The following is a 27,314-nucleotide window of genomic DNA, read 5'->3' on the forward strand; positions in this document are numbered from 1 at the left end:
AATGAATCACAGTGAATATCTTTAAAAGCAGCAAAAGCCATAGCGCTATCAAGAGCGGAAGAAAGAGCTGTCAAAGGTAACATGAAAACTGTTTGTGGCTGCTAAATTTTTACCAAAAATAATTTTGTCCTGTAGTATGTGGGAGTTTCAGGGATTCATGGCTGACGTCGAACCTGAAAAAATAATGCTGTGTGACCTGCACTATTTCTGTAAGTGGTTCATTGGTGGTTGCAGTGACTGCACCAAGGGTGACAGTGAGCAGGTACAGCAGAAGGCTGCCATTTTATCGCAATGCCTCATGTACAAGTGCTTGACTGAAAGGCAGGTTTCCAACACATACATGACAACTGTGCAGCATGTGTGTAATCCACCCCTACAATTGGCTGCTGATTTAACAATTCATTCCAAAACCAGTAAAAAATTGTGCAGCTTCTGCGCAGCATTGGCTCCTCCACTGACGACAAAGTACTCCACCGGGAGACTGCAATTGCAAATGAGGCTCTTGGACACATGTAACGGAATGAAGGGTTGTGCATTCTGCCAGACCTTGTCAAAGGTAGGTTTATATTTTGTGCTGCCAATAACTTAGACTTCCTTGAAGATCCAGCAAATAGCAAAGGTACCTTTCATGCTACTGTTATGGTCTGCTACCAGGAGCATATTAATGGGGACTAGTCCCCCTTAAGCATTGTCAGGACCAGCAAAAGAACTGTTCCTTTAAGGAGGTTCCTGACCTCATGGCTCACTCTCTTATCAAGGTCCAAAAATTCTGAAGCCAAGAAGTCCAGTTTTCAATGAAGTACCTTGACCTCACTTGGTTATTGTGCAAAAGTGGGATGCACTATTGAGGTGAAAAATCAGAGTATAGCTTTAGCTGAAGAGATGGAAGACATACCCTCAAATGATCCCAACACCCAGGACAGAAAACCATTTCAGGAGAAAGGTACATTCCAAGACAGCCACCCTTTAACTTGCCACTACACAGGATGTCAGAGTGCACAACCCATGTATGCTCCTCCTGTCAATCATACTTGCTAGCCCCACTGATCCCTCAATTCAGTTAACATTCCTTACACACCTTGAACACATGAACAAATACATCTGCAAAACTGAATCAAAATGTGTTGAGACACTAGACATGAGCCTTTACAGGCCTGTTCAACAGCTAATAGTGTCCCGTAATGATCTCTGAAGGGTGGATTCTATGTCCTAGCAAACTGTACACATTCTTTGCAGAGATATGTGCAACTGGCTCTTTCATTGATGGCACTAGTATCCTTGAGATCTGGGAGATTTTGTACAGCAACAATACTGTGAACCAAATTCTAGTAGGGAGAAAGCTGCAACTGCTATAGAATCATACACCTGAACACTCGATGCCCTTCAAAAATGCTGCCTACGTGTCTTCTCTGAAAAGCATACTGATGTGTGAAGTCACTTCCCAAAGGGCACAGGACTTGCAAGATCAGTTCCACGCATTCCATGTATGCTCTCAATGACTTTTCAGCATAGCAATGATAATATAATATGCAGATAATGACATATGCAGAAGGCAAAATTTATCAGAAAGGAGAAACTCCATGGTATTGTACCTGTCCAATACAAAATAATTGACTCCATGAATATCTCCTATGTCACAATGAAGAAACTCTTGTCTTGTACTCACACAAAGGGGAAGTTAACTGCATACATTGCAGGAAAAAACTACAGCATGTGAACAATTGCTCAAAGAATTTCACTGTGGCATAGTGTAATGAAGCTGCTGCCTCACACCATTCAGTGGAGTTTCTTCATAGTTCCCGAAAGAAGGCTGACACTATATTTATTTTGCATGCCATCAATGCAACAGAGAGGTGCTACTAAACTCCAAATTTTTGCACAAGACACTGATGTTCCAGTGTTCTCTGAAAGACACTACCCAAGATTTCCACAAGATTGTTTCTGTGCCTACTGTCAGGGAACAGAATCACCATATATCCCTCACAGATGTGTTCCTATCACTCAGACCATTAAAAGACACTGCACTGCCAGGTTTCCACACACTTTCAGGATGTGACACTACCAGAAGGTTGGCTGGAAAGACCAGATTATCTTACTGGAAAGCACTGGATTCAGCCTCTGAAGACTCTCTCCTTGCTCTGAAGGTGCTCAGAACAGCTGAGACAGTCACTGATGATCTTTTAGGTGCACTGGAGGCATTCACATGCCAAGTTTACTATTTTGAAGACCAACAATATGATGTTTTCAAAGAAGCTCACAAACTGAGAAAATTGACACCAACGAGTGGAACATTTATATATGCTATCAAGAAGACAAATTATCAAGCAATGGAATGGCTCCAGGATGACTGACCACGTCCAAAACCACTCTCCTTTTCAGGCATGGATGGGTCTTGGAGGATGGACTGATCACACCAGTTATATGTGAAACACAATGCACTCTTGAATCAATACTTCAGCTAATCAAATGCTCATGTGCAAAGCCCATGCTCACTACCTTGCAGATATTTGGCCAGCAGCCTGCCTTGTACAGAGACAGGCAAGAGCAGCATGGACAAGAATCAGCATGACAACACGTCTAGCGGTGGAGCCCTAAATGAAGTGGACACTGATGAGGACTTAGATGAATAAATGTTTTTAGTACTACATGTCAAGTCTAACTTCTCTAGTATTACCAAAGATCAGTGTATTTTCTTATGCAAGCAATGCATCCCTGTATTAAAGTATAATTACAAAAACAATTATTTTTAAACATGTTCTCAAATACATAGCTAAATTGTTCTAGGTTTGTCATGTTTGGTAATGTGTTTGCGGGAGAAAGGGCTTTCAAATGACACTCAACTTGATCCGCTTCTGACAACACTTATCAAAATTTCCACCAGAGGGCCTAAAGCGGGGAGCCTTTGGTGAGAGGGGAGAAGTGAGTGCCCCCTGCCACATCACAGACGATGGCACCACTGAAGTTATTATTCCATAGATGTTTACGAATCAACTGACACCTCCCTTACCTTTCTATCACTAATTTGACCACAAACTGAGATTTTACTACATCATACTCCTATGATCTGGGAAGCTGCACAATCACAGACATGCACACACTTCAGACAACATCTCTTGAGCTGTCCAGTAGGCTTTGAAACTTGTCATGCTGCAATGGCTTTTCCTACCAGCTAGGAGCACCAAAGCAATACAGTAACTCCTCACTTAACGTTGTAGTTATGTTCCTGAAAATTGCAACTTTAAGTGAAACGATGTTAAACTAATCCAATTTTCCCATAAGATTTAATGTAAATGCAGGGGGTTAGGTTCCAAGGAAATTTTTTGGGGCATATACTATACTGTACAATACTGTACTGTAGTTGGGAAGTGCCCCTGGCTTACCTCACACAGGCACAGCCCGCTGCAGGCAAGGATGCTAGAAAGCACCTTCGCAGCAGCAGCTTCCCCGGAGAAGAACAGGCGCCAATTTTGCTGGGGGATGCTCCAGGCCCGTCTCTTTCCATCCCCGTTCCACTCCAAGGCCCACCTCTTCCCACCCCCACGCCACCTCCTCTCCGGAGCATGCCGCATCCCCACTCCTTCCCCCGTCAGAAAGTCAAATGCTACCAAACAGCTGTTTGACAGCACTTAGGACTTTCTGGGAGGACCTTCCCTCCTCCATCCCTGCTCCTCCCCCTCCCTCCCAGAAAGTCCTAAGCGCCGCCAAACAGCTGTTTGGCGGCAGTGAAGTGCTGGGAGTGAGGGGGAGGAGGTGGAGAAGAGGAACTTGTGCAATGCTTCCTTGTAAAGTTGCTGCTCTTCCACAGAATCTTACAAGCAGTAGACAGAGCAGGCAGCCAAACAACGCTATAAGGGAGCATGCACAACTTTAAACAAGCATGTTCCCGAATTGAATATCGACGTAACTTTGAAACAACGTTAAACGGGAGGACGTTAAGTGAGGAGTTACTGTACATCTTATAGTGGTCAGGGAGATATGAGCTGCAGCTTACTGAAAATTTTACGTGACCCAGCATTTGTTGATTTTAGGTTAAAAGTGCTGTAAAAGAAGGTTTTAAGTTTGTGTTGAGAGCCACACATGGCTGTATTTAAAAATGTACTAAACTTTAAACAATATAACTTAAGATAATGTGTACAACAATTAAAAGCTGAAAAAGGAGTCTGAGAAATGGAGTTTATATTTAAATTCTGATTAATATTGAACCATATTCTTGAAGAGTGCTGTTATGTAACTAGTTTAAACTACACACTAATAGTACATAAGCCACAATCTACCTCATAAGTGTTCAATAGAAACAATGAGTTTTAAATGTAATCGACTGAATGAAAAACAAGGATGAACTACAGTGAGTAAAGCCATGCTTAGCATGGCAGTATTTATATAGTAAATGGTAAAATAGTATGTATGTAAAACGAAGGACTGCATCTAGCATGCTTACATAATGACAATACAATTAAACATTCCCATTACGTTCTCTTTACTTCAGTTATCTAAATAATCAGACAAATCAATAGGATATTGGACAGTTGCATAGTAACTGGCTGCCATTCCTAATATGGAGGAAAACAAACTTACCCTTTGCCTGAAGTCTGCATCTGCATTTGGGTTTAGCCCTAGAAGGGCTTGTTCATCCATCTTCGTTGCTATACTTTTTGTTTCCTATTTTTAACTGGTTTGCCCTCTTCTCCTACAGTAGAAACTACAAACATCTGCAAACAGGAAAAAAAAAAGCAAAGTTGGAAGAAACAATATTCGCTAAACACATCAGCAAACTACCTCAGCATAATCACAGCAGAAGTATCACCATTGCCAGCATGCATGTAAGCCTTTAAAATGCACATGAGCCACACACTAATACATATGGTCTACTGTAGACATTAGGACTTCATGTCCTTCACTGACACCACTTATGGCCCAGAAAATATTCCAACTTTCCTTTTATACTATGAACAAATTTAAGTTTTTCATACATTTGAACTTTCATCTTGTAATAAAAACCACAAAAGAATTTCCTGTCAATTTAACAGAGAAGCTCCATATCAGAAAATCTGTATTTAATTCAAATACTCAGATTCAAATTTACAATGCATAGAGAATGTTGGGTTTTGCTTTTTTTTTTTTTTGGTTACCCACATTTGATTCAAGTGCAGTATTAAGCTATTACTTTTTTAAAAAAATACGATTTTCTAGTATTTCTAACCTTATGGCTGTAGTAATCAGCAACTTCAATTACTATTTCTACTAATACTTTATGGATGTGTTGATAAAAACCTACTCTCCATAGTAGTCAAGATATTGAGAGGACTTGTTCCCTAAAACTGCACATAACACATCCTACCTTTTCCTGAACAAGGTGATAAATTAGCTACAAAATACATTTTATTCAGAAAGAGTCCACTTATTCTTAGGCAGTGGTTTTCAAACTGGGGTACGTATACCTCTATGGGTACAAGAGCTCTCATCAGGAGGTAGACGAGAAAAATCCGGTAATTGCGGACAATACATTTTATTTAGTAAGATTTGACAATCTAATCATAGATACATTATGACTTTATGTGAGATGTGGGTATGTGGTAAACTACAATATTTGGAAAGAGGTATGCAGCCTAAAAAGTTTGAAAAACCACTTTCTTAGAGTGATGCCAATTTACTCAAAATGCTGCTTTCTGGAGTTCTGAATAAAAAAGAATTTTCAGATTGAATAAACTACGAACCCTGCAAACCAAGCTGTAGAAATTGTGTTAAAAAACAACAAGATTATTCTCAGAACAAATGCAGAATGAATATACAGGCCATTCTGCAAAACTCAGATTTTGCTTGAAACCCTACCAAATATAGTGGACAAACCAAAACACTTGCTCAAAATATCCAGATGCCATTAAAGCAGCAGGGTAGATTATAAAAGTTATGTCCCAAAGGATGTTCTCAGGCTATGTCTACACTACCGCTGTAAGTTGACCTAAGCTACACAACTCCAGCTATGTGAATAGGTCCTACACCATGGGAGGTCGACAGGAGAAAGTCTCCCATTGGCTTACCTTACCCTTCTCGTCAGGGATAGAGTACAGGGGTCAACTGGAGAGCGATCTGCAGTCGACTTGGCGGGTCTTTACTAGACCCGCTAAATCGGCTGCTGGTGGATCGATCTCAGAGCATCGATCCCAGCTGTAGTGTAGACCTGCCCCTAAATCTGTTCTCTTCATTTGTGTGATATAATCTACTGTAGGCCTGACAGTTTGTGGGAGGTTAGGGAAAGGAAGGAAGACAACAGGAAGAAGAGATTAAGTTAGAGGAAACCATAGTTAAAAAAATGCTTGAAACCTTATTGGTAAAGTCTCCCATTTCTTGGTATTTATGTGTTACATACATTTTCCTGCTGGGGCTCCATTGTCAGGGGTAAGCCATAGTGCTAAATGGCAGGATCCAGGGAGAGGGAAGCCCTGTACTTGAAATTAAGACAAAAATACATTTCTACTCAGCCCTTTATATAGGGTGTTATAAAAATGGTGTTATGGAGGGCAGCTGGATGGTTTTTAATAGATAAAACTGAATGCATGTATAAAGCTTTGTAATGATGAGCTACCTACATGTAACAGGCACAACTTTTCTTATGAAGTGAATTTAGTCCTTAAAGGTTCTGACAGAAATGGAAGCAAAAATCCTCAAAACAGGAATGGTGTATAGGACAACAACAAGTTTCCCACATTACCCCACATTATGCCTTTATCCTGTGTTGGAGAGACGATCTTCATGGATTTAAAAAGTTACATAGGCTAATTTTTTAAAAAACTTTTTTGTTAGAAATAGCTCCCAAAACAAAAGAAAGATTACAGATCATTTTTTTTCAATTTTTATTTAGTCCATTAGACAGCATTTTGCACAGTCAGTTTGTTTCCCCATCTTGCCAGTTTCTCCTCCTTCTGTAATTATCTTGCATATTAACAGGGAACATATTTTAAAATATGATCGTAAGACTACAAACATGGCAAGGAGACTCAGAGGCAAGTTTAGGACCCAAGACTACTTCAACTCATTTTTGGAAAGAGACAAGATTTCAAGAGATCTCCCTTTCACGAACAATAGACATGAAATGTTTCATTTCTTATTAGCAAACCTCTAATCTGTCTACTCTAAGACTTTTCAAAACTGTTTAAGGGTTTGTAGCTTTCTCAATTACAGATTTTTCAGCCTTGTTTTAGAGCAATTGCACTAACAATGCAATAGCGTCTAAGAGTCCTGTGGCACCTTATAGACTAACGGACATATTGGAGCACGAGCTTTCGTGGGTGAATACCCACTTCGTCGGATGCATGTAGTGGCCACTACATGCATCCGACGAAGTGGGTATTCACCCACAAAAACTCATGCTCCAATATGTCTGTTAGTCTATAAGGTGCCACAGGACTCTTTGACGTTATTACAGATCCAGACTAACACAGCTACCCCTCTGAAGCTTAACAATGCAATGTGGATCTGGGGCTTAATAATGATATCAAAAATCATAGAAACAATCTTTCCACACCACCTACACTTTTGAAGTTCATAGAAGACTTTTTAAAAGAAGTTAAAAGGTCTAATAGTAAAACCAAATAAATTCATATTGGAGGTAGTTCTGAACTTCTGGGCACAAAGTCTCCTTAGGCCAGGTCTACATTAGAAACTTTTAGCAATGTCTGTTAAGGGGTGTGATTTTTTGTGAAATGTGCTAGCGTAGATGTGGTTATGCTGGCATAAAAGTGCTTTTGCCATTATAAACTGCATCTACAGTAGGTGATTTTCAGGCATAGCTACACCAGCAAACCTTTTCCAGTTTAGACTATGCTTTAACTACCTTATTATTTCAATAGTTTCAAGGAGGCGTGGCCTCCCTCAGAGAGCGGCAGAGAGGGACCACAACACACCCCCTGTGGGCCAAACCAGGAGAGCAACATCCACCCCCACCCCAGAAATGGAAGGGGTGAACAGGAAGGAGACATACAAAAGGCAGGTCCTGCAGCTCAGTTGGAGTGGAGCAACCATATGAGATGGACATACCCTGCCTACTGCTGGAGCCTGCAAAGGAGCTGCTGGGGCAGCCTCCTGAGAACTGGCCAGAGCTCCCAGCTGATCGAGATGCCAAGGAGCTGCCGCCTGTGGCCTTCCCAGAGACCCCCTGAGACAACAGACACAGTAACATCCAAGGGGGAGAGTAGGAAGCAGCCCAGGGAAACCAGGCAATAGTCTGATTAGGAGCTGACCTGATGCAAGGTCAGTGTGTTCCTGGTGGATCCCCGCTGACCCAGTGGCAGACCACTCTGCCACTGTTAGGGCCTTAGGCTGGGACATGGTGGAGTTGGGGGACCCGTGTCCCCACTGCCCACTGCCACTCCACCCCTGGAGTGGCAGTACTCCCCCTCCTTAGGCCAGGAGACCTGCGCTCCGCAGGCACCCTTACCTGAGCCTCTAGACTTTATTGGAGCTCACCCTTACCTGGGGCTCAGACTACTTAGCCGCTCCTCCCCGATTGCAGGCCAGAGCCTATGCATTGCTTTCAGGCCAGAGCCTGCCCATTGCTTTCAGGCCCTGCCCTGACCGAGAGCCTGGGGCTCATTAGACTGCCTTACTGTTCTGCCTGGCCAGAGAACCAGAGCACTAGGTGCAGTTAATTCCCCCCTTTGAGCTCACCTTTACAGGTACAAGATAGCAAGGAGGCATGGCCTCCCTCAGAGACTGACATGGAGGGACAGCCACGCAGCCTACAAGTAGGGATGTAAAAGTTTGCTTATCGGTTAACCAATTAGTCTTACTGGTGTTGGTTAACAACTAAACCATGGGCATGGGGCTGGAACACCAGGCACCGGGTCCCACATAAAACATGGGGGTGCTCCAGCACCCCCCACACCTCTAGTTCCCCGCCTGTGTGAACTCCTTAATGGTTAACCATTTAACCAATAGCATTTTAATACAGTAACTCCTCACTAAAAGTCATTTCATTTCACTTTTAGCAAAAGAAGCTTCTTCTGCCGGTATAGAAATATGTTCTTCATTTGGACTAATTCATTCCAAATTGAGAAATCGTTTGGGACCAGAAAAAGCAGGAAAGCTTGTTTTTCTTTTCTAGATTATGAACCAACAGGAAAATGAAGGTGAAGATAACCAAATTAGCTGCAGAAACCAATGTTTTAAGTTTCTTATATTGACCTGGCTGACATAGTCTATTTAATTTTTGTTGGTTTTTTTTTTTTAAATTTCATTTAACTATTAGTTAAAAACCATTTTAACAAAAACAAACCTGATTTTTAAAAACTTGAATGTTTAACTAAATTCAAAAATTCATATGCTTGTTTTGTTAAAATATTATGTTTACTGTTGAAGAAAAAAATCCAGAATACACAACATTGTTGTTTTAGTTAAATAAAACAATTTAAACATCTGCCTGGTGATGTTCTCCTCCTAATACAGCATGGCAAGAAAGTCCTCCAAATATTCATGATGAACTATCTCCATTTCAATAGGTTAACCTCCCAATGACTTCATAAATATCTGCTTCAATTACCTTTGGTAAATGAAATAACCAAACAATCATTCATTTTCTGATATAGCTGTAAAACTAATCTGAAAAGTTTTCAGAATAAACATATAGTGTGTACCTTCTAAAAATGAAATCTACATCAATCTGAGTTGTGAAGAAAATGTATTAAGGTTATAACAACCAACAAAAATGCACTTTTGTCATAAATATAAAGGGAAGGGTAAACCCCTTTGAAATCCCTCCTGGCCAGGGGAAAGCTCCTCTCACCTGTAAAGGGTTAAGAAGCTAAAGGTAACCTCGCTGGCACCTGACCAAAATGACCAATGAGGAGACAAGATACTTTCAAAAGCTGGGAGGAGGGAGAGAAACAAAGGGTCTGTGTGTCTGTCTATATGCTGGTTTCTGCTGGGGATAGACCAGGAATGGAGTCTTAGAACTTTTAGTAAGTAATCTAGCTAGGTATGTGTTAGATTATGATTTTTTTAAATGGCTGAGAAAAGAATTGTGCTGAATAGAATAACTATTTCTGTCTGTGTATCTTTTTTGTAACTTAAGGTTTTGCCTAGAGGGGTTCTCTATGTTTTTGAATCTAATTACCCTGTAAGATATCTACCATCCTGATTTTACAGGGGGGATTTCTTTATTTCTATTTACTTCTATTCTTTATTAAAAGTCTTCTTGTAAGAAAACTGAATGCTTTTTCATTGTTCTCAGATCCAAGGGTTTGGGTCTGTGGTCACCTATGCAAATTGGTGAGGCTTTTTATCCAACATTTCCCAGGAAAGGGGGGGTGCAAGTGTTGGGAGGATTGTTCATTGTTCTTAAGATCCAAGGGTCTGGGTCTGTAGTCACCTAGGCAAATTGGTGAGGCTTTTTACCAAACCTTGTCCAGGAAGTGGGGTGCAAGGTTTTGGGAAGTATTTTGGGGGGAAAGACACGTCCAAACAGCTCTTCCCCAGTAACCAGTATTAGTTTGGTGGTGGTAGCAGCCAATCCAAGGACAACGGGTGGAATATTTTGTACCTTGGGGAAGTTTTGACCTAAGCTGGTAAAGATAAGCTTAGGAGGTTTTTCATGCAGGTCCCCACATCTGTACCCTAGAGTTCAGAGTGGGGGAGGAACCTTGACAACTTTCATGTAGAAATCCAGGATTAAACTGCGTCTTCCTGACTAGTGATTTAAATCAATTTGATTTAAATCAAATCCACCCTGAAACTCTTTACTAAAAATTTTAGTTTGTGTAGTTAACTCAAATAGTTACAATCTATTGGGCCAATGCAAGCACCATAACATGAAAAGTAACTCCTGGGACTACAAGATTTTATTTAAGCAGATAGTTTCTTGTGCAGTAATCCATTTTAATCAAAAATAAATGACATTTTTCTTTAAATCAGCAGAGCTGAATAGTCTTAGCAAGCACTTATGGAATGCTTTAAGAAAAAATAGTTACAGCGCTCGGTGGCAGGGAGTCTACCACTTCAACTAGATCAGTAAAACTTGTGTGTAGGCAAGCCCTAACAATACAAATGCTTACAGACCCTGGACTATAGAGGTTTAATGATTAGAAAAACAGACTAGAATAATTAGTGATGAGAGAATACACTACTCAAAGCACCTATTCTGTGCATGTAGGTTAGTGTTTGATTAACAGGAATGGTGACAAGGAGGACCAGTGGTATGCTCACCTAATCCCCTTAAGTTTTTTTTCCATTAGTCAATGGTTGTAGAACTTCTAGTTCATCTCCCTTCAAATATACTAAAAGGGATGTCTCTCTAGCATTCTTGTCAAATCTTTGACATGGTACAAGCTTTGCAGCAAACATAGGATGTGAAGCCACTTGCTACCTCAGTGCTTTAGGAGTTTATAGCCACATTGGATCAAAAAAAAAAAAAAATTAAAATCAACATCCTACAGTCTAGGATTGTTCTCAGAACTTTAAACTGGCCTAACTAGAAAATGCTTCCACAATAGACATGTTTAAGTACAGTAATTCCTCTCAATGCTGTAGTTATGTTCCTGAAAAATGCAACTTTAAGTGAACCAATGTTAAACAAATCCAATTTTCCCATAAGATTTAATGTAAATGCTGGGGGTTAGGTTCCAAGGAAATTTTTTGGGGCAGACAAAAGACATTATATACTGTACAGTACTGTACTGTGGTTAGGAGGTGTCCCTGGCTTACCCCACACAGGCACAGCCCGCTGCAGACGATAATGCAGGCAAGGACGCTAGGAAGCACCTTGCACAGCAGCAGCTTCCCTCTAGAACAGCAGGAGCCAACTTTGCCAGGAGATGCTCCAGGCCCGCCTCTTCCCATCCCCACTCCACTCCAGGCTTGCCTCTTCCAACCCCCACTCCACCTCCTCCACAGAGCACGCTTAGGACTTTCCGGGAGGGAGGGGGAGGAGCGGAGACACAGCACTTCCCCGCTCCTTCCCCTTCCTCCCAGAAAGTCCTAAGCATCGCCAAACAGCTGTTTGGTGGTGGGGGAAGCACTGAGAGAGAGGGGAGGAGGAGGAGGAGGAGAAGAGGAACTTGTGCAATGCTCCCTTGTAAAGTCGCTGCTCTTCCACAGAATTCTACAAGCAGTGAACAGAGCAGTCAGCCAAACAACATTATAAGGGAGCATTGCACAACTTTAAATGAGCATGTTCCCTAATGAAGCAGCGACATAACTTTGAAACAACGTTAAGCGGGAGGACGTTCAGTGAGGAGTTACTCTATCATCCAATCTACCCCTTGAAAATAAGCCATTGTAAACAAATACAAGCTTATTAAACTCAATTTGATTCACAAGAGAAACTTTTCGACAAGTTTCAAACTAGTCACAGTATATTTGAGGTTAGAATAATTAACAAATAGTCTGAAAGAACCTAGAAGAAAAGAACTCTCAAAAGAGATTCAATTCCAGCAAGCACAGAAATAGTCTACATTAATTCCAGTCCACGTTTCTTTCCCCTGCTGGCTTCTTCAATCCAGACACTTAGATACTCCAGTTTTGTAGGCAGAATTGTGTCTTTCTAAGGAGCTCACCATATCAGCATCTCACCACCATTTACACACAGTTTAGAAACAGCAATAATCCCCTGACGATAAAGGAACAAAATTGTGAAACCTCATTTCCTGTAGCAACAGATTTAAGACCTTTACTCAGGTTTAGGGCTGTTGATTAATTAGTTAACTCATGCTATTAACTCAAAAAAATTAATTGCAATTAATTGGTTTTAATCGCACTGTTAAACAATAGAATACCAATTGAAATTTATTACATATTTTGGATGTTTTTCTACATTTTCAAATATATTGATTTCAATTATAACAGAATACAAAGTGTACACTGCTCCTTTATATTTCTGATTACTAATATTTGCACTGTAAAAATGATTAAAAAGGATTTTTCAATTCACCTCACACAAGTACTGTAGTGCAATCTTTGTCATGAAAGTTGTAAATGTAGATTTTTCTTACATAACTGCACTCAAAAACAAAACAATGCAAAAAAACTTTAGAGCCTACAAGTCCAATCAGTCTTACTTCTCATTCAGCCAATCGTTAAGACAAACAAGTTTGTTTGTATTTATGGCAGATAATGCTGCCCACTTCTTATTTACAATGTCACCAGAAAGTGAGAACAGGCATTCGCATAAGACTTTTGTAGCTGGCATTGCAAAGTATCCACGTGCCAGATATGCTAAACATTCATATGCCCCTTCATGCTTCGGCCACCATTCTAGAGGACATGCGTCCATGCTGATGTCACTAGTTAAAAAAATAATGCATTAACTAAACATGTGAATGAACTCCTTGGGGGAGAATGGTATGTTTCCTGTTCTATTTTACCTGCATTCTGTCATATATTTAATGCTATAGTAGTCTTGGATGATGACTCAGCACGTTGTTCATTTTAAGAACACTTTCATTGCAGATTTGACAAAACAAAGAAAGTACCAATGTGAAATTTCTAAAGATAGCTACAGCACTCGACTCAAGGTTTAAGAATCTGAAATGCTTTCCAAAATCTGAGAGGGACAAGGTATGGACCATGCTTTCAGAAGTCTTAAAAGAGCAACACGCTGATACGGAAACTACAGAACCCAAACCAACAAATAAGAAAATCAACCTTCTGCTGGTGGCATTTGCCTCCGATGATGAAAATGAACATGCGTCGGTCCACACTGCTTTGGATTGTTATCAAGCAGAACCCATCATCAGCATGGAAGCATGTACTCTGAAATGGTGGTTGAAGCATGAAGGGACATATGAATCTTTAGCACATCTGGCATGTAAATATCTTGCAACACCAGCTACAACAGTGCCGGGCGAACACCTGTTCTCACTTTCAGGTGACATTGTGAACAAGAAGCGGGCAGCATTATCTCCTGTAAATGTAAACAAACTTGTTTGTCTGAGCAACTGGCTGAACAAGAAGTAGGACTGAGTGGATTTGTAGGGTCTAAAGTTTTACATTGTTTTATTTTTGAATGCAGCTTTTTTTTGTACATAATTCTATATTTGTAAGTTCAACTTTCATGATAAAGAGGTTGCACTACCATACTTGTATTAGGTGAATTGAAAAATACTATTTGTTTTTTATAGTGCACATATTTGTAATTAAAAATAAATATAAAGTGAGCACTGTACATTTTGTATTCTGTGTTGTAACTGAAATCAATATATTTGAAAAAGTGAAAAACATCCTAAAATATTTAAATAAAAGGTATTCCGTTATTGTTTAAAAATATTAATTTTTTTAATCACTTGACAGCTCTACTCAGAGTATGTTTACATGATAGAGCCTAGGCCAGCATAGCTGTGTCACATACCCCATTAAAGTAGATGCAGGAGTAGTAGGGTTCCTACACTGACAGAAAAACTCCTACCACCTCAAATGATGTTAGCCATGTCATCAGCAGCCCTGTTCCATTGACATAGCTGCAACTATACTGGGTGTTTTGTCAGCATTGTTATGCCAGTCAGGGGTAAGGTTTATTTTCATACCCCTGACCAACACAGCTATGCTGACAATCTTACGTGTAGGCCAAGCCTTAGAAGGAATAAAATCTAGGTGGGTATATTTCCTAAAGGACTCATCCAGAGCTATTCCACTTCCATGAAGGCTTGCATGAACTAATCAGTCTTGCAACAAACTCTGGAAGTGGCCTACTTAGGCTCAGTTTCAGGCCTAATATATACTTAAAAGTTTTGCGGGCACAGCTAGGAATTGGGGGGAATGGGGGAAACGTACATCCCTAATACATAGGGCTAGCTGGCAAAAGTCCTGGAGTAGATGCAGTTACTCTAGCAAAAAAGTCCTTTCATTGGTATAGCTTATTTCAATCAGGGAAGTGGTACAGTTCTTTTGCAGGTATAAACTGTGTCTACACTAGGGGTGTTCACCAGTATAACTATGCTGGCAAAACCTTTCTAGGCCAGCACAGTTATACTGAACAGAAGGATAAACAAAAATAAATCTGCGACGAGGGTTTTTTATTTCAAAAGGGCTGACTTTCAAAAATTAAGGAATTAGTTAGGGAAATGGATTGGACTGAAGAACTTATGGATCTAAAGGCAGAGGAGGCCTGGGATGACTTTATGTCAAAGCAGCAGAAGCTATCAGAAGCCTGCATCCCAAGAAAGGGGAAAAATTCATAGGCAGGAGTTGTAGACCAAGCTGGATGAGCAAGCATCTCAGAGAGGTGATTAAGAAAAAGCAGAAAGCATACAGGGAGTGGAAGATGAGAGGGATCAGCAAGGAAAGCTACCTTATTGAGGTCAGAACATGTAGGAATAAAGTGAGACAGGCTAAAAGTCAAGTAGAGTTGGACCTTGCAAAGGGAATTAAAACCAATAGTAAAAGGTTCTATAGACATATAAATAAGAAGAAAACAAAGAAAGAAGAAGTGGGACCGCTAAACACTGAGGATGGAGTGGAGGTCAAGGATACTCTAGGCATGGCCCAATATCTAAACAAATACTTTGTCTCAGTCTTTAATAAGGCTAATGAGGATCTTAGGGATAATGGTAGCACGACAAATGGGAATGAGGATATGGAGATAGATATTACCATATCTGAGGTAGAAGCGAAACTCGAACAGCTTAATGGGACTAAATCGGGGGGCCCAGATAATCTTCATCCAAGAATATTAAAGGAATTGGCACACGAAATTGCAAGCCCATTAGCAAGAATTTTTAATGAATCTGTAAACTCAGGGGTTGTACCGTATGATTGGAGAATTGCTAACATAGTTCCTATTTTTAAGAAAGGGAAAAAAACAAGTGATCTGAGTAACTACAGGCCTGTTAGTTTGACATCTGTAGTATGCAAGGTCTTGGAAAAAAATTCTGAAGGAGAAAGTAGGTAAGGACATTGAGGTCAATGGTAAATGGGAAAAAATACAACATGGTTTTACAAAAGGTAGATCATGTCAAACCAACCTGATCATCTTCTTTGAGAAAGTAACAGATTTTTTAGACAAAGGTAACGCAGTGCATCTAATTTACCTAGATTTCAGTAAGGCGTTTGATACCGTGCCACACGGGGAGTTCAGTTAAAATGGAAAAGATGGGGATCAATATGAACATTGAAAGGTGGATAAGGAATTGGTTAACAGGGAGACTACAGCGGGTCCTACTGAAAGGTGAACTGTCAGGCTGGAGGGAGGTTACCAGTGGAGTTCCTCAGGGATCGGTTTTGGGACCAATCTTATTTAATCTTTTTATTACTGACCTCGACACAAAAAGTGGGCGTGCGCTAATAAAGTGTGCGAATGATACAAAGCTGGGAGATATTGCCAATTTAGAGAGAGACCGGGATATCAATCAGGAAGATCTGGATAACCTCGTAAACAGAGTAATAGTAATACGATGAAATTTAATAGTGAGAAGTGTATCATCATGCATTTAGGAATTAACAACAAGAATTTTAGTTATAAGCTAGGGACGCATCAATTAGAAGTAATGGAGGAGGAGAAGGACCTTGGAGTACTGATTGATCACAGGATGACTATGTGATATGGCCATGAAAAAAGCTAATGTGGTCTTGGGATGCATAAGGCAAGGTGTTTCCAGTAGAGATAAGGAGGTTTTAATACCGTTATACAAGGCGCTGGTGAGACCTCACCTGGAATACTGTGTGCAGTTCTGGTCTCCCATGTTTAAGAAGGATGAATTCAAACTGGAACTGGTACAGAGAAGGGCTACTAGGATGATCCTAGGAATGGAAAACCTAGGAGACTCAAGGAGCTTGGCTTGTTTAGCCTAAGTAAAAGAAGGTTGAGGGGAGATACGATTGCTCTCTACAAATATATCAGAGGGATAAATACCGGAGAGGGAGAGGAATTATTTCAGCTCAGTACCAATGTGGACACAAGAACAAATGGATATAAACTGGTCATCGGAAAGTTTAGACTTGAAATTAGACGAAGGTTTCTAACCATCAGAGGAGTGAAGTTTTGGAATAGCCTTCCAAGGGAAGCAGTGGGGGCAAAAGACTTATCTGGCTTTAAGATTAAACTCGATAAGTTTATGGAAGAGATGGTAGGATGGGATAACATGATTTTGGCAATTAATTGATCTTTAAATATTTATGGTAAATAGGCCCAATGGCCTGTGATGGGATGTTAGATGGGGTGGGATCTGAGTTACTACAGATAATTCTTTCCTGGGTATCTGGCTGGTGAATCTTGCCCATATGCTCAGGGTTCAGCTGATTGCCATATTTGGGGTTGGGAAGGAATTTTCCTCCAGGGCAGATTGGAAGAGGCCCTGGAGGTTTTTCGCCTTCCTCTGTAGCATGGGGCATGGGTCACTTGCTGGAGGATTCTCTGCTCCTTGAAGTCTTTAAACCATGATTTGAGGACTTCAATAGCTCAGACATAGGTGAGGTTTATCACAGGAGTGGGTGGGTGAGATTCTGTGGCCTGCATTGTGCAGAAGGTCAGACCAGATGATCATAATGGTCCCTTCTGACCTTAATATCTATGAATCTACACTAGGTGTGTTCACCAGTATAACTATGCTGGCAAAACCTTTCTAGGCCAGGCCTACACTAAAATGTTAGTTTGACCTAGCTACATCGCTCAGGGATGTGAAAAATCCACACCCCTCAGTGACACACTTAAGCTGACCTAACCCCCGAGGCAGACAGAGCTCAGTTGATGAAAGAACTCTTCCTCTGATCTTGTATGGCCTCTCGGGGAGATGTATTAACTACAGCCCCCTCCACCACTGTAGTCTCTACACTGAAGTGCTACAGTAGTGCAGCTTCAGCATTTCTAGTGAGGACATACTCCTAATGCAGACAAGGCAGGTCCACACTACAGAATTACTTCAATATAACTACATCACTCAGGGTGTGAATAATCCACACTCCTGAGCGGCAGTTATACTAATCTAAATGCCGGTGTAAACAACTAAATTTCTCCCCCCGATATAACTACCACTCCTTGCAGAGGTGAATTAACTATGCCAACAGGCGAGCTCTCTCCTGTCAGCATAGAGCATCTTCATTAGAGCGCTACAGCAGCTCAGCTAAGCTGATACAGCATTTCAAGTGCAGACCTGCTCTCAGTCTGATCTTCAGTGATAGTTAATTCTACAAACAATGACTCTCTCCTGAGATCATCCTGGCTGCCACTAGAAAGTGAGAGTTCCCTCAGTCTTAGAAATAGACTTGCATAGACTGGGGTTCTCAAAACATTTTTTGTTGGCCTCAGTGCAGGCACCAACTCTTGCTGGTGGCTGCCCTGGAGCTGAAGCCCGAGCCCCTCCAACCCTGAGAAAGTGGGTCAGGAACTCCACGGCCACCTGCTGAGTCCCAGGTTCCTCTGGTGCCACACACACACCAACCCATGTGTCTCCAGAGGCACTACCCGGAGCTCCCTAGGAGGCTGTGCGGTGCAGGATACCGATCCCTGCTGCTAGTGCCAGCAAACACTAAGGTGGCTCATCCAGGAGCAACAGCTTGGTGCTGCAGGGAAGGGCCACTGCTTTGCTTCCTCCCCTCCCAGGAGGCTGTCGTGGCCGCAAAATTCCACTGGTGGCCACATGTGGCCATGGTGGAGGCATTTGAGAAACGCTGAACTAGCAGACCATTCTGTAGGAGTAACACTTTCTCAATGTACTTATGTTGCAATTTTGGACAGGTCAGTTATTTCCTTAGAACAACTTGCTTTAACTATTCATATACATTGTGTAATACAAATTTGATGTAATAACCCACGTGTAATAATTCTTCAATGACACAGTACTTAATGTAAGAGTTGTACCTCTGCCTGGTGCTCCTGCTAGCAAGCCCCAGTATAATATAAAGTTCTCATGTAAGACAACATTTTGAAGCTCTAGGGTAGTATTCTTAGTACAGCATGTACTATTAATTAGAAGTTATTACATTTCAATGAAGAATGCACAAAACCTTACTGGAGCTCATCATAAGGGCTCCCAAACCAGAATCAGCCACCTTAACAGGAAATTACATTGGAATGAAAGAAAATTAACTGAATAAGTCTGAAGTGATTAACTTCTTATGGTGAAATAGGGTTCTCTACCTCCTCAATGGCTGTACTAATATTGCTTCCTCTCAAAGACCCCAACACCACCATTATTTAGTAACTCAAAGGACTGCCAGTGAAAGAAGCGAGGTATTTCCACCCCATTATCCCATCTCAGGATGGGAAACAGAAGTAATTCAGTTACTATCCTATCTGTTACTGGCACATCAATAAGGAGTGACAGCACTCTCTTCCTATAGCAGGGGTGGGCAAACTTTTTGGCACGAGGGCCACATCTGGGTATGGAAATTGTATGGCAAGCCACGAATGCTCACGAAATTGGGGGATGGGGTGGGAGGGGAGGGATCCAGCCGGGGGTGCAGGCTCTGGGATGGGGCCAGAAATGAGGAGTTCAGGGTGTGGGAGGGGGCTCCGGGCTGGGGCAGAGGTTCAGGGAGTGTGTGTGATGGCTCCGGCTGGGGGTGTGGGCTCTGGGGTGGGGCTGGGGATGAGAGGTTGGGGGGCAGGAGGGTGCTCCGGGCTGGGAACGAGGGCAGAAGGGGGATCAGGGCTGGGTCAGGGGTGCAGGCTCCAAGTGGCGCTTACCTCAAACAGCTCCCAGAAGCAGCGGCATGTCCCCTCTCCCCAGCTCCTATGCGGAAGCACAGCCAGGCAGCTCTGCACACTTCCCTGTCTGCAGACGCCACCCCTGCAGCTCCCATTGACTGTGGTTCCTGACCAATGGGAGCTGCGGGGGCGGCACTTGGGGCGGGAGTAGTGCGTGGAGCCTCTTGGCTGCCCCTACATGTATGAGGGGGAGAAGGGACATGCCACTGCTTCCGGGAGATGTGCGGAGCAGGACAAGCCCCAGACCCCACTCCCCAGTGGGACCTCAAGGGCCAGATTAAAACATCTGGAGGGCCGGACACAGCCCCGGGGCCATAGTTTGCCCATCCCTGTCCTACAGCATGAAGCCTCTGCAGCGTTTGGCAAAGGATTAAGGCAAATTCTGATCACCCATCTAGCAGTATATATTGTGCTTGTTTTAAGAAAGAAGGAATAACCCTAGCGCCTACCAAGGAGCATGGGACATTGAAATGATTAGTCAGTTCCCTTACTGCATGCTGGATTCTGAAGAATGGTTAATTTCACTCTGTATACAGATGTGAGAAAAGGAGACTTCATTGGTTCATATGTTGAAGGTGATCTTTGCAACCATAACCGCTAGAGATTTATTTCAAATTAAAGCAGAAACTCTACAGAAATGGATGGTGTTGGAGACGACAGGTGTTAACAACACACGCACAGCGGGTTATGTTTCAAGTTTAAAGAAAACCCACTCCCATTTCCCAGAGCCTTTGAAGGCCAGGGGGGAGTCGAGGAGCGCTCCGAGTCAGACGCTGCCAGGCGGACGAGCAGCCCCATTACAACGCCCCCCGCGATGCCGCACGGGCGGAGGAGCCACCCTGCCGCGGCAAAGGCGCGGAGCCCCATTTCAAAGCTGCCGAGAGAAGGCCAGGCAGGCTCCGGCATCAGAAAAGCCCGGTCCAGAGCCAGCCAAGTATGCGGCGAGGGATCCCCGCCCGGCAGGGAGCCCCGCGGCCCGCAGCGGGGGACACGCGCCCCTACCCAGCCGCGAACACGCGCTGGCCCACGCCGCCGTCCGGCCACCCCAGCCGCGGGCAGCGCCCCTCTCCCACAGGAGCGGCGGGCTGGGCTGAGTCAGAGCCGCGTGAGTCCCCCGCCCGCCCCCGCTCCCCTAGTACCTTCCCGGTCACTCCATGCCGGCAGCGCCGCCGGCTCCGCTTCCCACAGCTCAGAGACCGCCCCAACCATGCAGAGCGAGCCGGGCCTCGCCGCGCCCGCGCGCCGCCTCCGTCGGCGGCAGGGAGAGGGGACGCCGCTGCCGCCCCTGGAGCGCGCGGGGCAGCCGCGCGGGTGAGTCTGGCTGCGTGTCCCGGGCGCGCGTAACCGTGTGGTGTCGCGCCTCTAACCAGGGAAGGAGACGCGTCCCCGCCCCCTCAGCCACAGCAAGGGACTATAGTTCCCAGCATGCTCTGCGGCTCCCCCTCGCGGAGGCGCCAAGGCGTCACTGGCAGAGAGCGAGCGGTATTTCCCCTTCCTGACACTCACCTTTCTCCTCCAATAGATCAGAGCGCTGCCTCGCATGCGGTGATATAGAGTCTCCACAGGATGCATGGCATGTTGGGATATGTAGTCTCCACAGGCCTCAAAAATGCAGCTGTTGCGTGGCACATTGTATAAATCTGAGTGTTATTAACCCACTGCAGGCTGCCCTTTGGCTTCCTTTACACGCACACTTTGCTTCTCTACAAAAGAAAAAGGACACTAAACTTTCTAAACTACTACATGCTACAAGGGGCCACAGCAATGGTTCCCTCAACCCACCTAGCAATATTGTTAACCTATCCAACTATACTCTCAGCCCAGCAGAAGCAGCTGTTCTATCTCGGGGCCTTTCCTTCTGCCCCTCCACCCCCACGAACATGATACAGTTCTGTGGTGACCTAGAATCCTATTTTCGACGTCTCCGACTCAAGGAATATTTCCAAAATACCTCTGAACAACATACTAATCCACAGAGACCTCCCTACCAACACTACAGAAAGAGGGATTCTAGGTGGACTCCTCCTGAAGGTCGAAACAGCAGACTGGACTTCTACATAGAGTGCTTCCGCCGACGTGCACGGGCTGAAATTGTGGAAAAGCAGCATCACTTGCCCCATAACCTCAGCCGTGCAGAACACAATGCCATCCACAGCCTCAGAAACAACTCTGACATCATAATCAAAAAGGCTGAAAAAGGAGGTGCTGTTGTCATCATGAATAGGTCGGAATATGAACAAGAGGCTGCTCGGCAGCTCTCCAACACGAGTTTCTACAAGCCATTACCCTATGATCCCACTGAGAGTTACCAAAAGCAACTACAGCATTTGCTCAAGAAACTCCCTGAAAAAGCACAAGATCAAATCCGCACAGACGCACCCCTGGAACCCCAACCTGGGATATTCTGTCTACTACCCAAGATCCGTAAACCTGGAAATCCTGGGCGCCCCATCATCTCAGGCATTGGCACCCTGACAGCAGGATTGTCTGGCTATGTAGACTCCCTCCTCAGGCCCTACGCTACCAGCACTCCCAGCTACCTTCGAGACACCACTGACTTCCTAAGGAAACTTCAATCCATCCGTGATCTTCCTGATAACACCATCCTGGCCACTATGGATGTAGAAGCCCTCTACACCAACATTCCACACAAAGATGGACTACAAGCCGTCAGGAACACTATCCCCAATAATGTCACGGCTAACCTGGTGGCTGAACTTTGTGACTTTGTGCTTACCCATAACTATTTCACATTTGGGGACAATGTATACCTTCAGATCAGCGGCACTGCTATGGGTACCCGCATGGCCCCACAGTATGCCAACATTTTTATGGTTGATTTAGAACAACGCTTCCTCAGCTCTCGTCCCCTAAAGCCCCTACTCTACTTGTGCTATATTGATGACATCTTCATCCTCTGGACCCATGGAAAAGAAGCCCTTGAGGAATTCCACCATGATTTCAACAATTTCCATCCCACCACCAACCTCAGCCTGGTCCAGTCCACACAAGAGATCCACTTCCTGGACACTACAGTGCTAATAAACAATGGTCACATAAACACCACCCTATACCGGAAACCTACTGACCGCTATTCCTACCTGCATGCCTCCAGCTTTCACCCTGACCACACCACACGATCCATCGTCTACAGCCAAGCTCTGCGATACAACCGCATTTGCTCCAACCCCTCAGACAGAGACAAACACCTACAAGATCTCTGTCAAGCTTTCTTACAACTACAATACCCACCTGCTGAAGTAAAGAAACAGATTGATAGAGCCAGAAGAGTTCCCAGAAGTTACCTACTACAGGACAGGCCTAACAAAGAAAATAACAGAACGCCACTAGCCGTCACCTTCAGCCCCCAACTAAAACCCCTCCAACGCATTATTAAGGATCTACAACCTATCCTAAAGGATGACCCAACACTCTCACAAATCTTGGGAGACAGGCCAGTCCTTGCCTACAGACAGCCCCGCAACCTGAAGCAAATACTCACCAACAACCACATACCACACAACAGAACCACTAACCCAGGAACTTATCCTTGCAACAAAGCCCGTTGCCAATTGTGCCCACATATCTATTCAGGGGACACCATCACAGGGCCTAATAACATCAACCACACTATCAGAGGCTCGTATACCTGCACATCCACCAATGTGATATATGCCATCATGTGCCAGCAATGTCCCTCTGCCATGTACATTGGTCAAACTGGACAGTCTCTACGTAAAAGAATAAATGGACACAAATCAGATGTCAAGAATTATAACATTCATAAACCAGTCGGAGAACACTTCAATCTCTCTGGTCACGCAATCACAGACATGAAGGTCGCTATCTTAAAACAAAAAAACTTCAAATCCAGACTCCAGCGAGAAACTGCTGAATTGGAATTCATTTGCAAATTGGATACTATTAATTTAGGCTTAAATAGAGACTGGGAGTGGCTAAATCATTATGCAAGGTAGCCTATTTCCTCTTGTTTTTTCCTACCCCCCCCCAGATGTTCTGGTTTAACTTGGATTTAAACTTGGAGAGTGGTCAGTTTGGATGAGCTATTACCAGCAGGAGAGTGAGTTTGTGTGTGTATGGGGGTGGGGGGGATGTGAGAAAACCTGGATTTGTGCTGGAAATGGCCCACCTTGATTATCATGCACATTGTAGGGAGAATGGTCACTTTGGATGAGCTATTATCAGCAGGATAGTGAGTTTGTGTGTGTGGTTTTGGGGAGGGGGGTGAGGGGGTGAGAGAACCTGGATTTGTGCAGGAAATGGCCCAACTTTATTATCATGCACATTGTGTAAAGAGTTGTCACTTTGGATGGGCTATCACCAGCAGGAGAGTGAATTTGTGTGTGGGGGGGTGGAGGGTGAGAAAACCTGGAGTTGTGCTGGAAATGGCCCACCTGATGATCACTTTAGATAAGCTATTACCAGCAGGACAGTGGGGTGGGAGGAGGTATTTTTTCATATTCTCTGTATAAATAAAGTCTGCTGCAGTTTCCACGGCATGCATCCGATGAAGTGAGCTGTAGCTCACGAAAGCTCATGCTCAAATAAATTGGTTAGTCTCTAAGGTGCCACAAGTACTCCTTTTCTCCTTACAATGTGTATGATAATCAAGTTGGGCCATTTCCAGCACAAATCCAGGTTTTCTCACCCTCCCCCGCCACACACACACACACACACACACACACACACAAACCCACTCTCCTGCTGGTAATAGCTTATCAAAAGTGACCACTCTCCTTACAATGTGTATGATAATCAAGGTGGACCATTTCCAGCACAAATCCAGGGTTTAACAAGAACCTCGTTGGGGGGGGGGGGGGGGGGTAGGAAAAAACAAGAGGAAATAGGTTCAAAGAGAAACAGCAGAACTAAAACTCATTTGCAAATTTAACACCATTAATTTGGACTTGAATAGGGACTGCGAGTGGCTGGCTCATTACAAAAGCAGCTTTGCCTCTCCTGGAATCAACACCTCCTCATCTATTATTGGGAGTGGACTACATCCACCCTGATCGAATTGGCCCTGTCAACAATGGTTCTCCACTTGTGAGGTACTCCCTTCTCTTCATGTGTCATTATATAATGCCTGCATCTGTAATTTTCACTCTATGCATCTGAAGAAGTGAGGATTTTTACCCACAAAAGCTTATGCCCTCTGTGTATATAATGTCTTCTGCCGTTTCCACGGTATGCATCCGATGAAGTGAGCTGTAGCTCACGAAAGCTCATGCTCAAATAAATAGGTTAGTCTCTAAGGTGCCACAAGTACTCCTTTTCTTTTTGCGAATACAGACTAACACGGCTGTTACTCTGAAACCAAATAAATCTGTTAGTCTTTAAGGTGCCACTGGACTCCTTGTTGTTTTTGTGCATACAGACTAACACAGCTCCCCCTGATACTTGAAGGCCTTCATTGTAATTGCTGTTGAGGAGAGCTGAATGGGAGAAGGGAGGTTCTGCAGAGAAACTTGGCCTGGGAAGTGGAATGGGTAAATACACAGAGCCACCTCTCCTGCTTAGATGTAGTCTTGGGAACTTATTAGAAGTTGACTTAAGAATACTTGCTTTGTGTATTTTGACATGTGATGCTGACAATTTGTGTTTTAATGATTATAAAGCTTTACCTTTTTGAAGTTCCATGTCTACGGTCATTAAAAAAATTAGTCTGTCCTCTTCCCATTGTATGATTCCCCTGCATAATTTCCTACAACTATGAAAATTTATATCAATACAAATTGAAAAAATGCTTTAAAATAAACATCAGTGTTATCTGTCAAAATTATAAAAAATGACTTCTGCCAAGCTTAGTTATATGTTAAACAATCTTTATAGAAACTGTCAGTAGAGCAGTCTCTAGGCTGCCAGTCAAACACACTAAAGGGAAAGGAGTACTTGTGGCACCTTAGATATTGACCAATTTATTTGAGCATAAGCTTTCGTGAGCTACAGCTCACTTCATCGGATGCATACTATGGAAGTGTAGAAGATATTATTATATACACACAAAAAGCATGAAAAAGTACCTCCTCCCACCACACTCTCCTGCTGGTAATAGCTTATCTAAAGTGATCACTCTCCTTACAACGTGTATGATAATCAAGTTGGGCCATTTCCAGCACAAATCCAGGTTTTCTCACACACACCCCCAACACAAACTCACTCTCCTGCTGGTAATAGCTTATCTAAAGTAACCACTCTCCTGTTATAATTATTCAAGAATTATAACATTCATAAACCAGTCAGAGAACACTTCAATCTCTCTGGTCACACAATTACAGACATGAAAGTCGCTATTTTACAACAAAAAAACTTCAAATCCAGACTCCAGCGAGAAACTGCTGAATTGGAATTCATTGGCAAATTGGATACAATTAACTTAGGCTTGAATAGAGACTGGGAGTGGCTTAGTCATTATGCAAGGTAGCCTATTTCCCCTTGTTTTTTCCTACCCCTCCTCCCCCCGACATTCTTGTTAAACCTTGGATTTGTGCTGGAAATGGCCCACCTTGATTATCATACACATTGTAAGGAGAGTGATCACTTTAGATAAGCTATTACCAGCAGGAGAGTGGGGTGGGAGGAGCTATTTTTTCATGCTTTTTGTGTGTATATAATAATATCTTCTACACTTTCCACAGTATGCATCCGATGAAGTGAGCTGTAGCTCACGAAAGCTTATGCTCAAATAAATTGGTTAGTCTCTAAGGTGCCACAAGTACTCCTTTTCTTTTTGCGAATACAGACTAACAAGGCTGTTACTCTGAAACCAGTCAAACACACTGATTTACTAACTCATAGTTAAATCAACAAATAATGCATAAATACAATAGCTGTTAATAATTTTACTTTTTATACAAGTGCACAAACAAAATGGTGGAAACTTATATCAGTTACTGTTTCTGGGTAGGTTCAGCTTGAGAGGCGTCGAAGCATGTTCAGGTTAACATCGGCAAGCTTTGCATATGTAGATAGGCGGTACCTATTGGAGGCTTAACCTCCCCAAACCTTGTGCCACCAGGGCGGAGGTGCAGTGGTGGATTTGGAGCCCTTGGAAAAATCTCCCCCCCCCACCCCGCCATGACCCCCGGGCCGCAGCCAGGGCTGGCCTTACCATGAGGCGAACTGAGGCAGCCACTTCAGGTGTTAGACTGTGGGGGGACGCCACTAGGACCCAGAGTGTAGAAAATTGTGTCTGCTGCTGGTGCATATGTATTCTCTCTGCTCTAGGTGCACAGAGATGATGGAGTGCTGTGCTGTGCTGGAGGAAGGAGGGCACAAGAGACATAACAGCCTGGCAAGAGAAAAGGTGAGAGGGAATAACAAAAAGCAGCAGAAGCTGCAGGGAGAGAGGAGGAGTAGCCTCTTATGTACCTCTCTAGCACCCCCAGGAGCCTGGACTGATTAACACCAGCTTCTCAGGGAGCTTCCTGTTTCCTGCTGCTTCCCTGAACCCACCTGAGGCGAACAGGAAGTCAACTGAAGTAGTAGGAGCCAGTTAGGCCCTTAAGACGCTGATATCTTCCCTCACTCAGACACCTCTCTAGCTCTAAGACCTCCCGCTCCAACTGCCCTATCACTGCATCCCTCCGCCGGGTGGCACCCTGGGTGTAGTTGCAGCAGAAGAGCTGTGCCTGCACCTTCCCCACATCCCACCACCACCTCGCCG

At 43.5% G+C, this 27,314-nt stretch overlaps 1 protein-coding gene across 4 annotated transcripts in view; it reads right to left on the reverse strand.

Annotated features, from left to right (window-relative positions):
* The window catches only part of XPOT (exportin for tRNA), a 64,500-nt gene extending 43,177 nt beyond the window's left edge, over nt 1–21,323 (reverse strand). The window contains exons 1-2 of one of the 4 annotated variants that reach the window (XM_073327894.2): nt 20,767–21,020; nt 4,576–4,709 (exon numbers count right to left, since the gene is read on the reverse strand). In XM_073327894.2, coding sequence (XP_073183995.1) covers nt 4,576–4,635 — 60 coding nt within the window. In that variant the 5' untranslated portion in view covers nt 4,636–4,709; nt 20,767–21,020. Of the gene's footprint in view, nt 1–4,575; nt 4,710–20,076; nt 20,173–20,766; nt 21,021–21,133 lie in introns of those variants that run through there. The other 3 variants (XM_073327892.2, XM_073327891.2, XM_073327893.2) reach the window with 3 other exon arrangements.
* Nucleotides 21,324–27,314: the final 5,991 nt, after the last annotated feature.

The sequence above is a fragment of the Lepidochelys kempii genome, chromosome 1, assembly GCF_965140285.1.
Source record: "Lepidochelys kempii isolate rLepKem1 chromosome 1, rLepKem1.hap1, whole genome shotgun sequence".
NCBI lineage: Eukaryota > Metazoa > Chordata > Testudines > Cheloniidae > Lepidochelys > Lepidochelys kempii.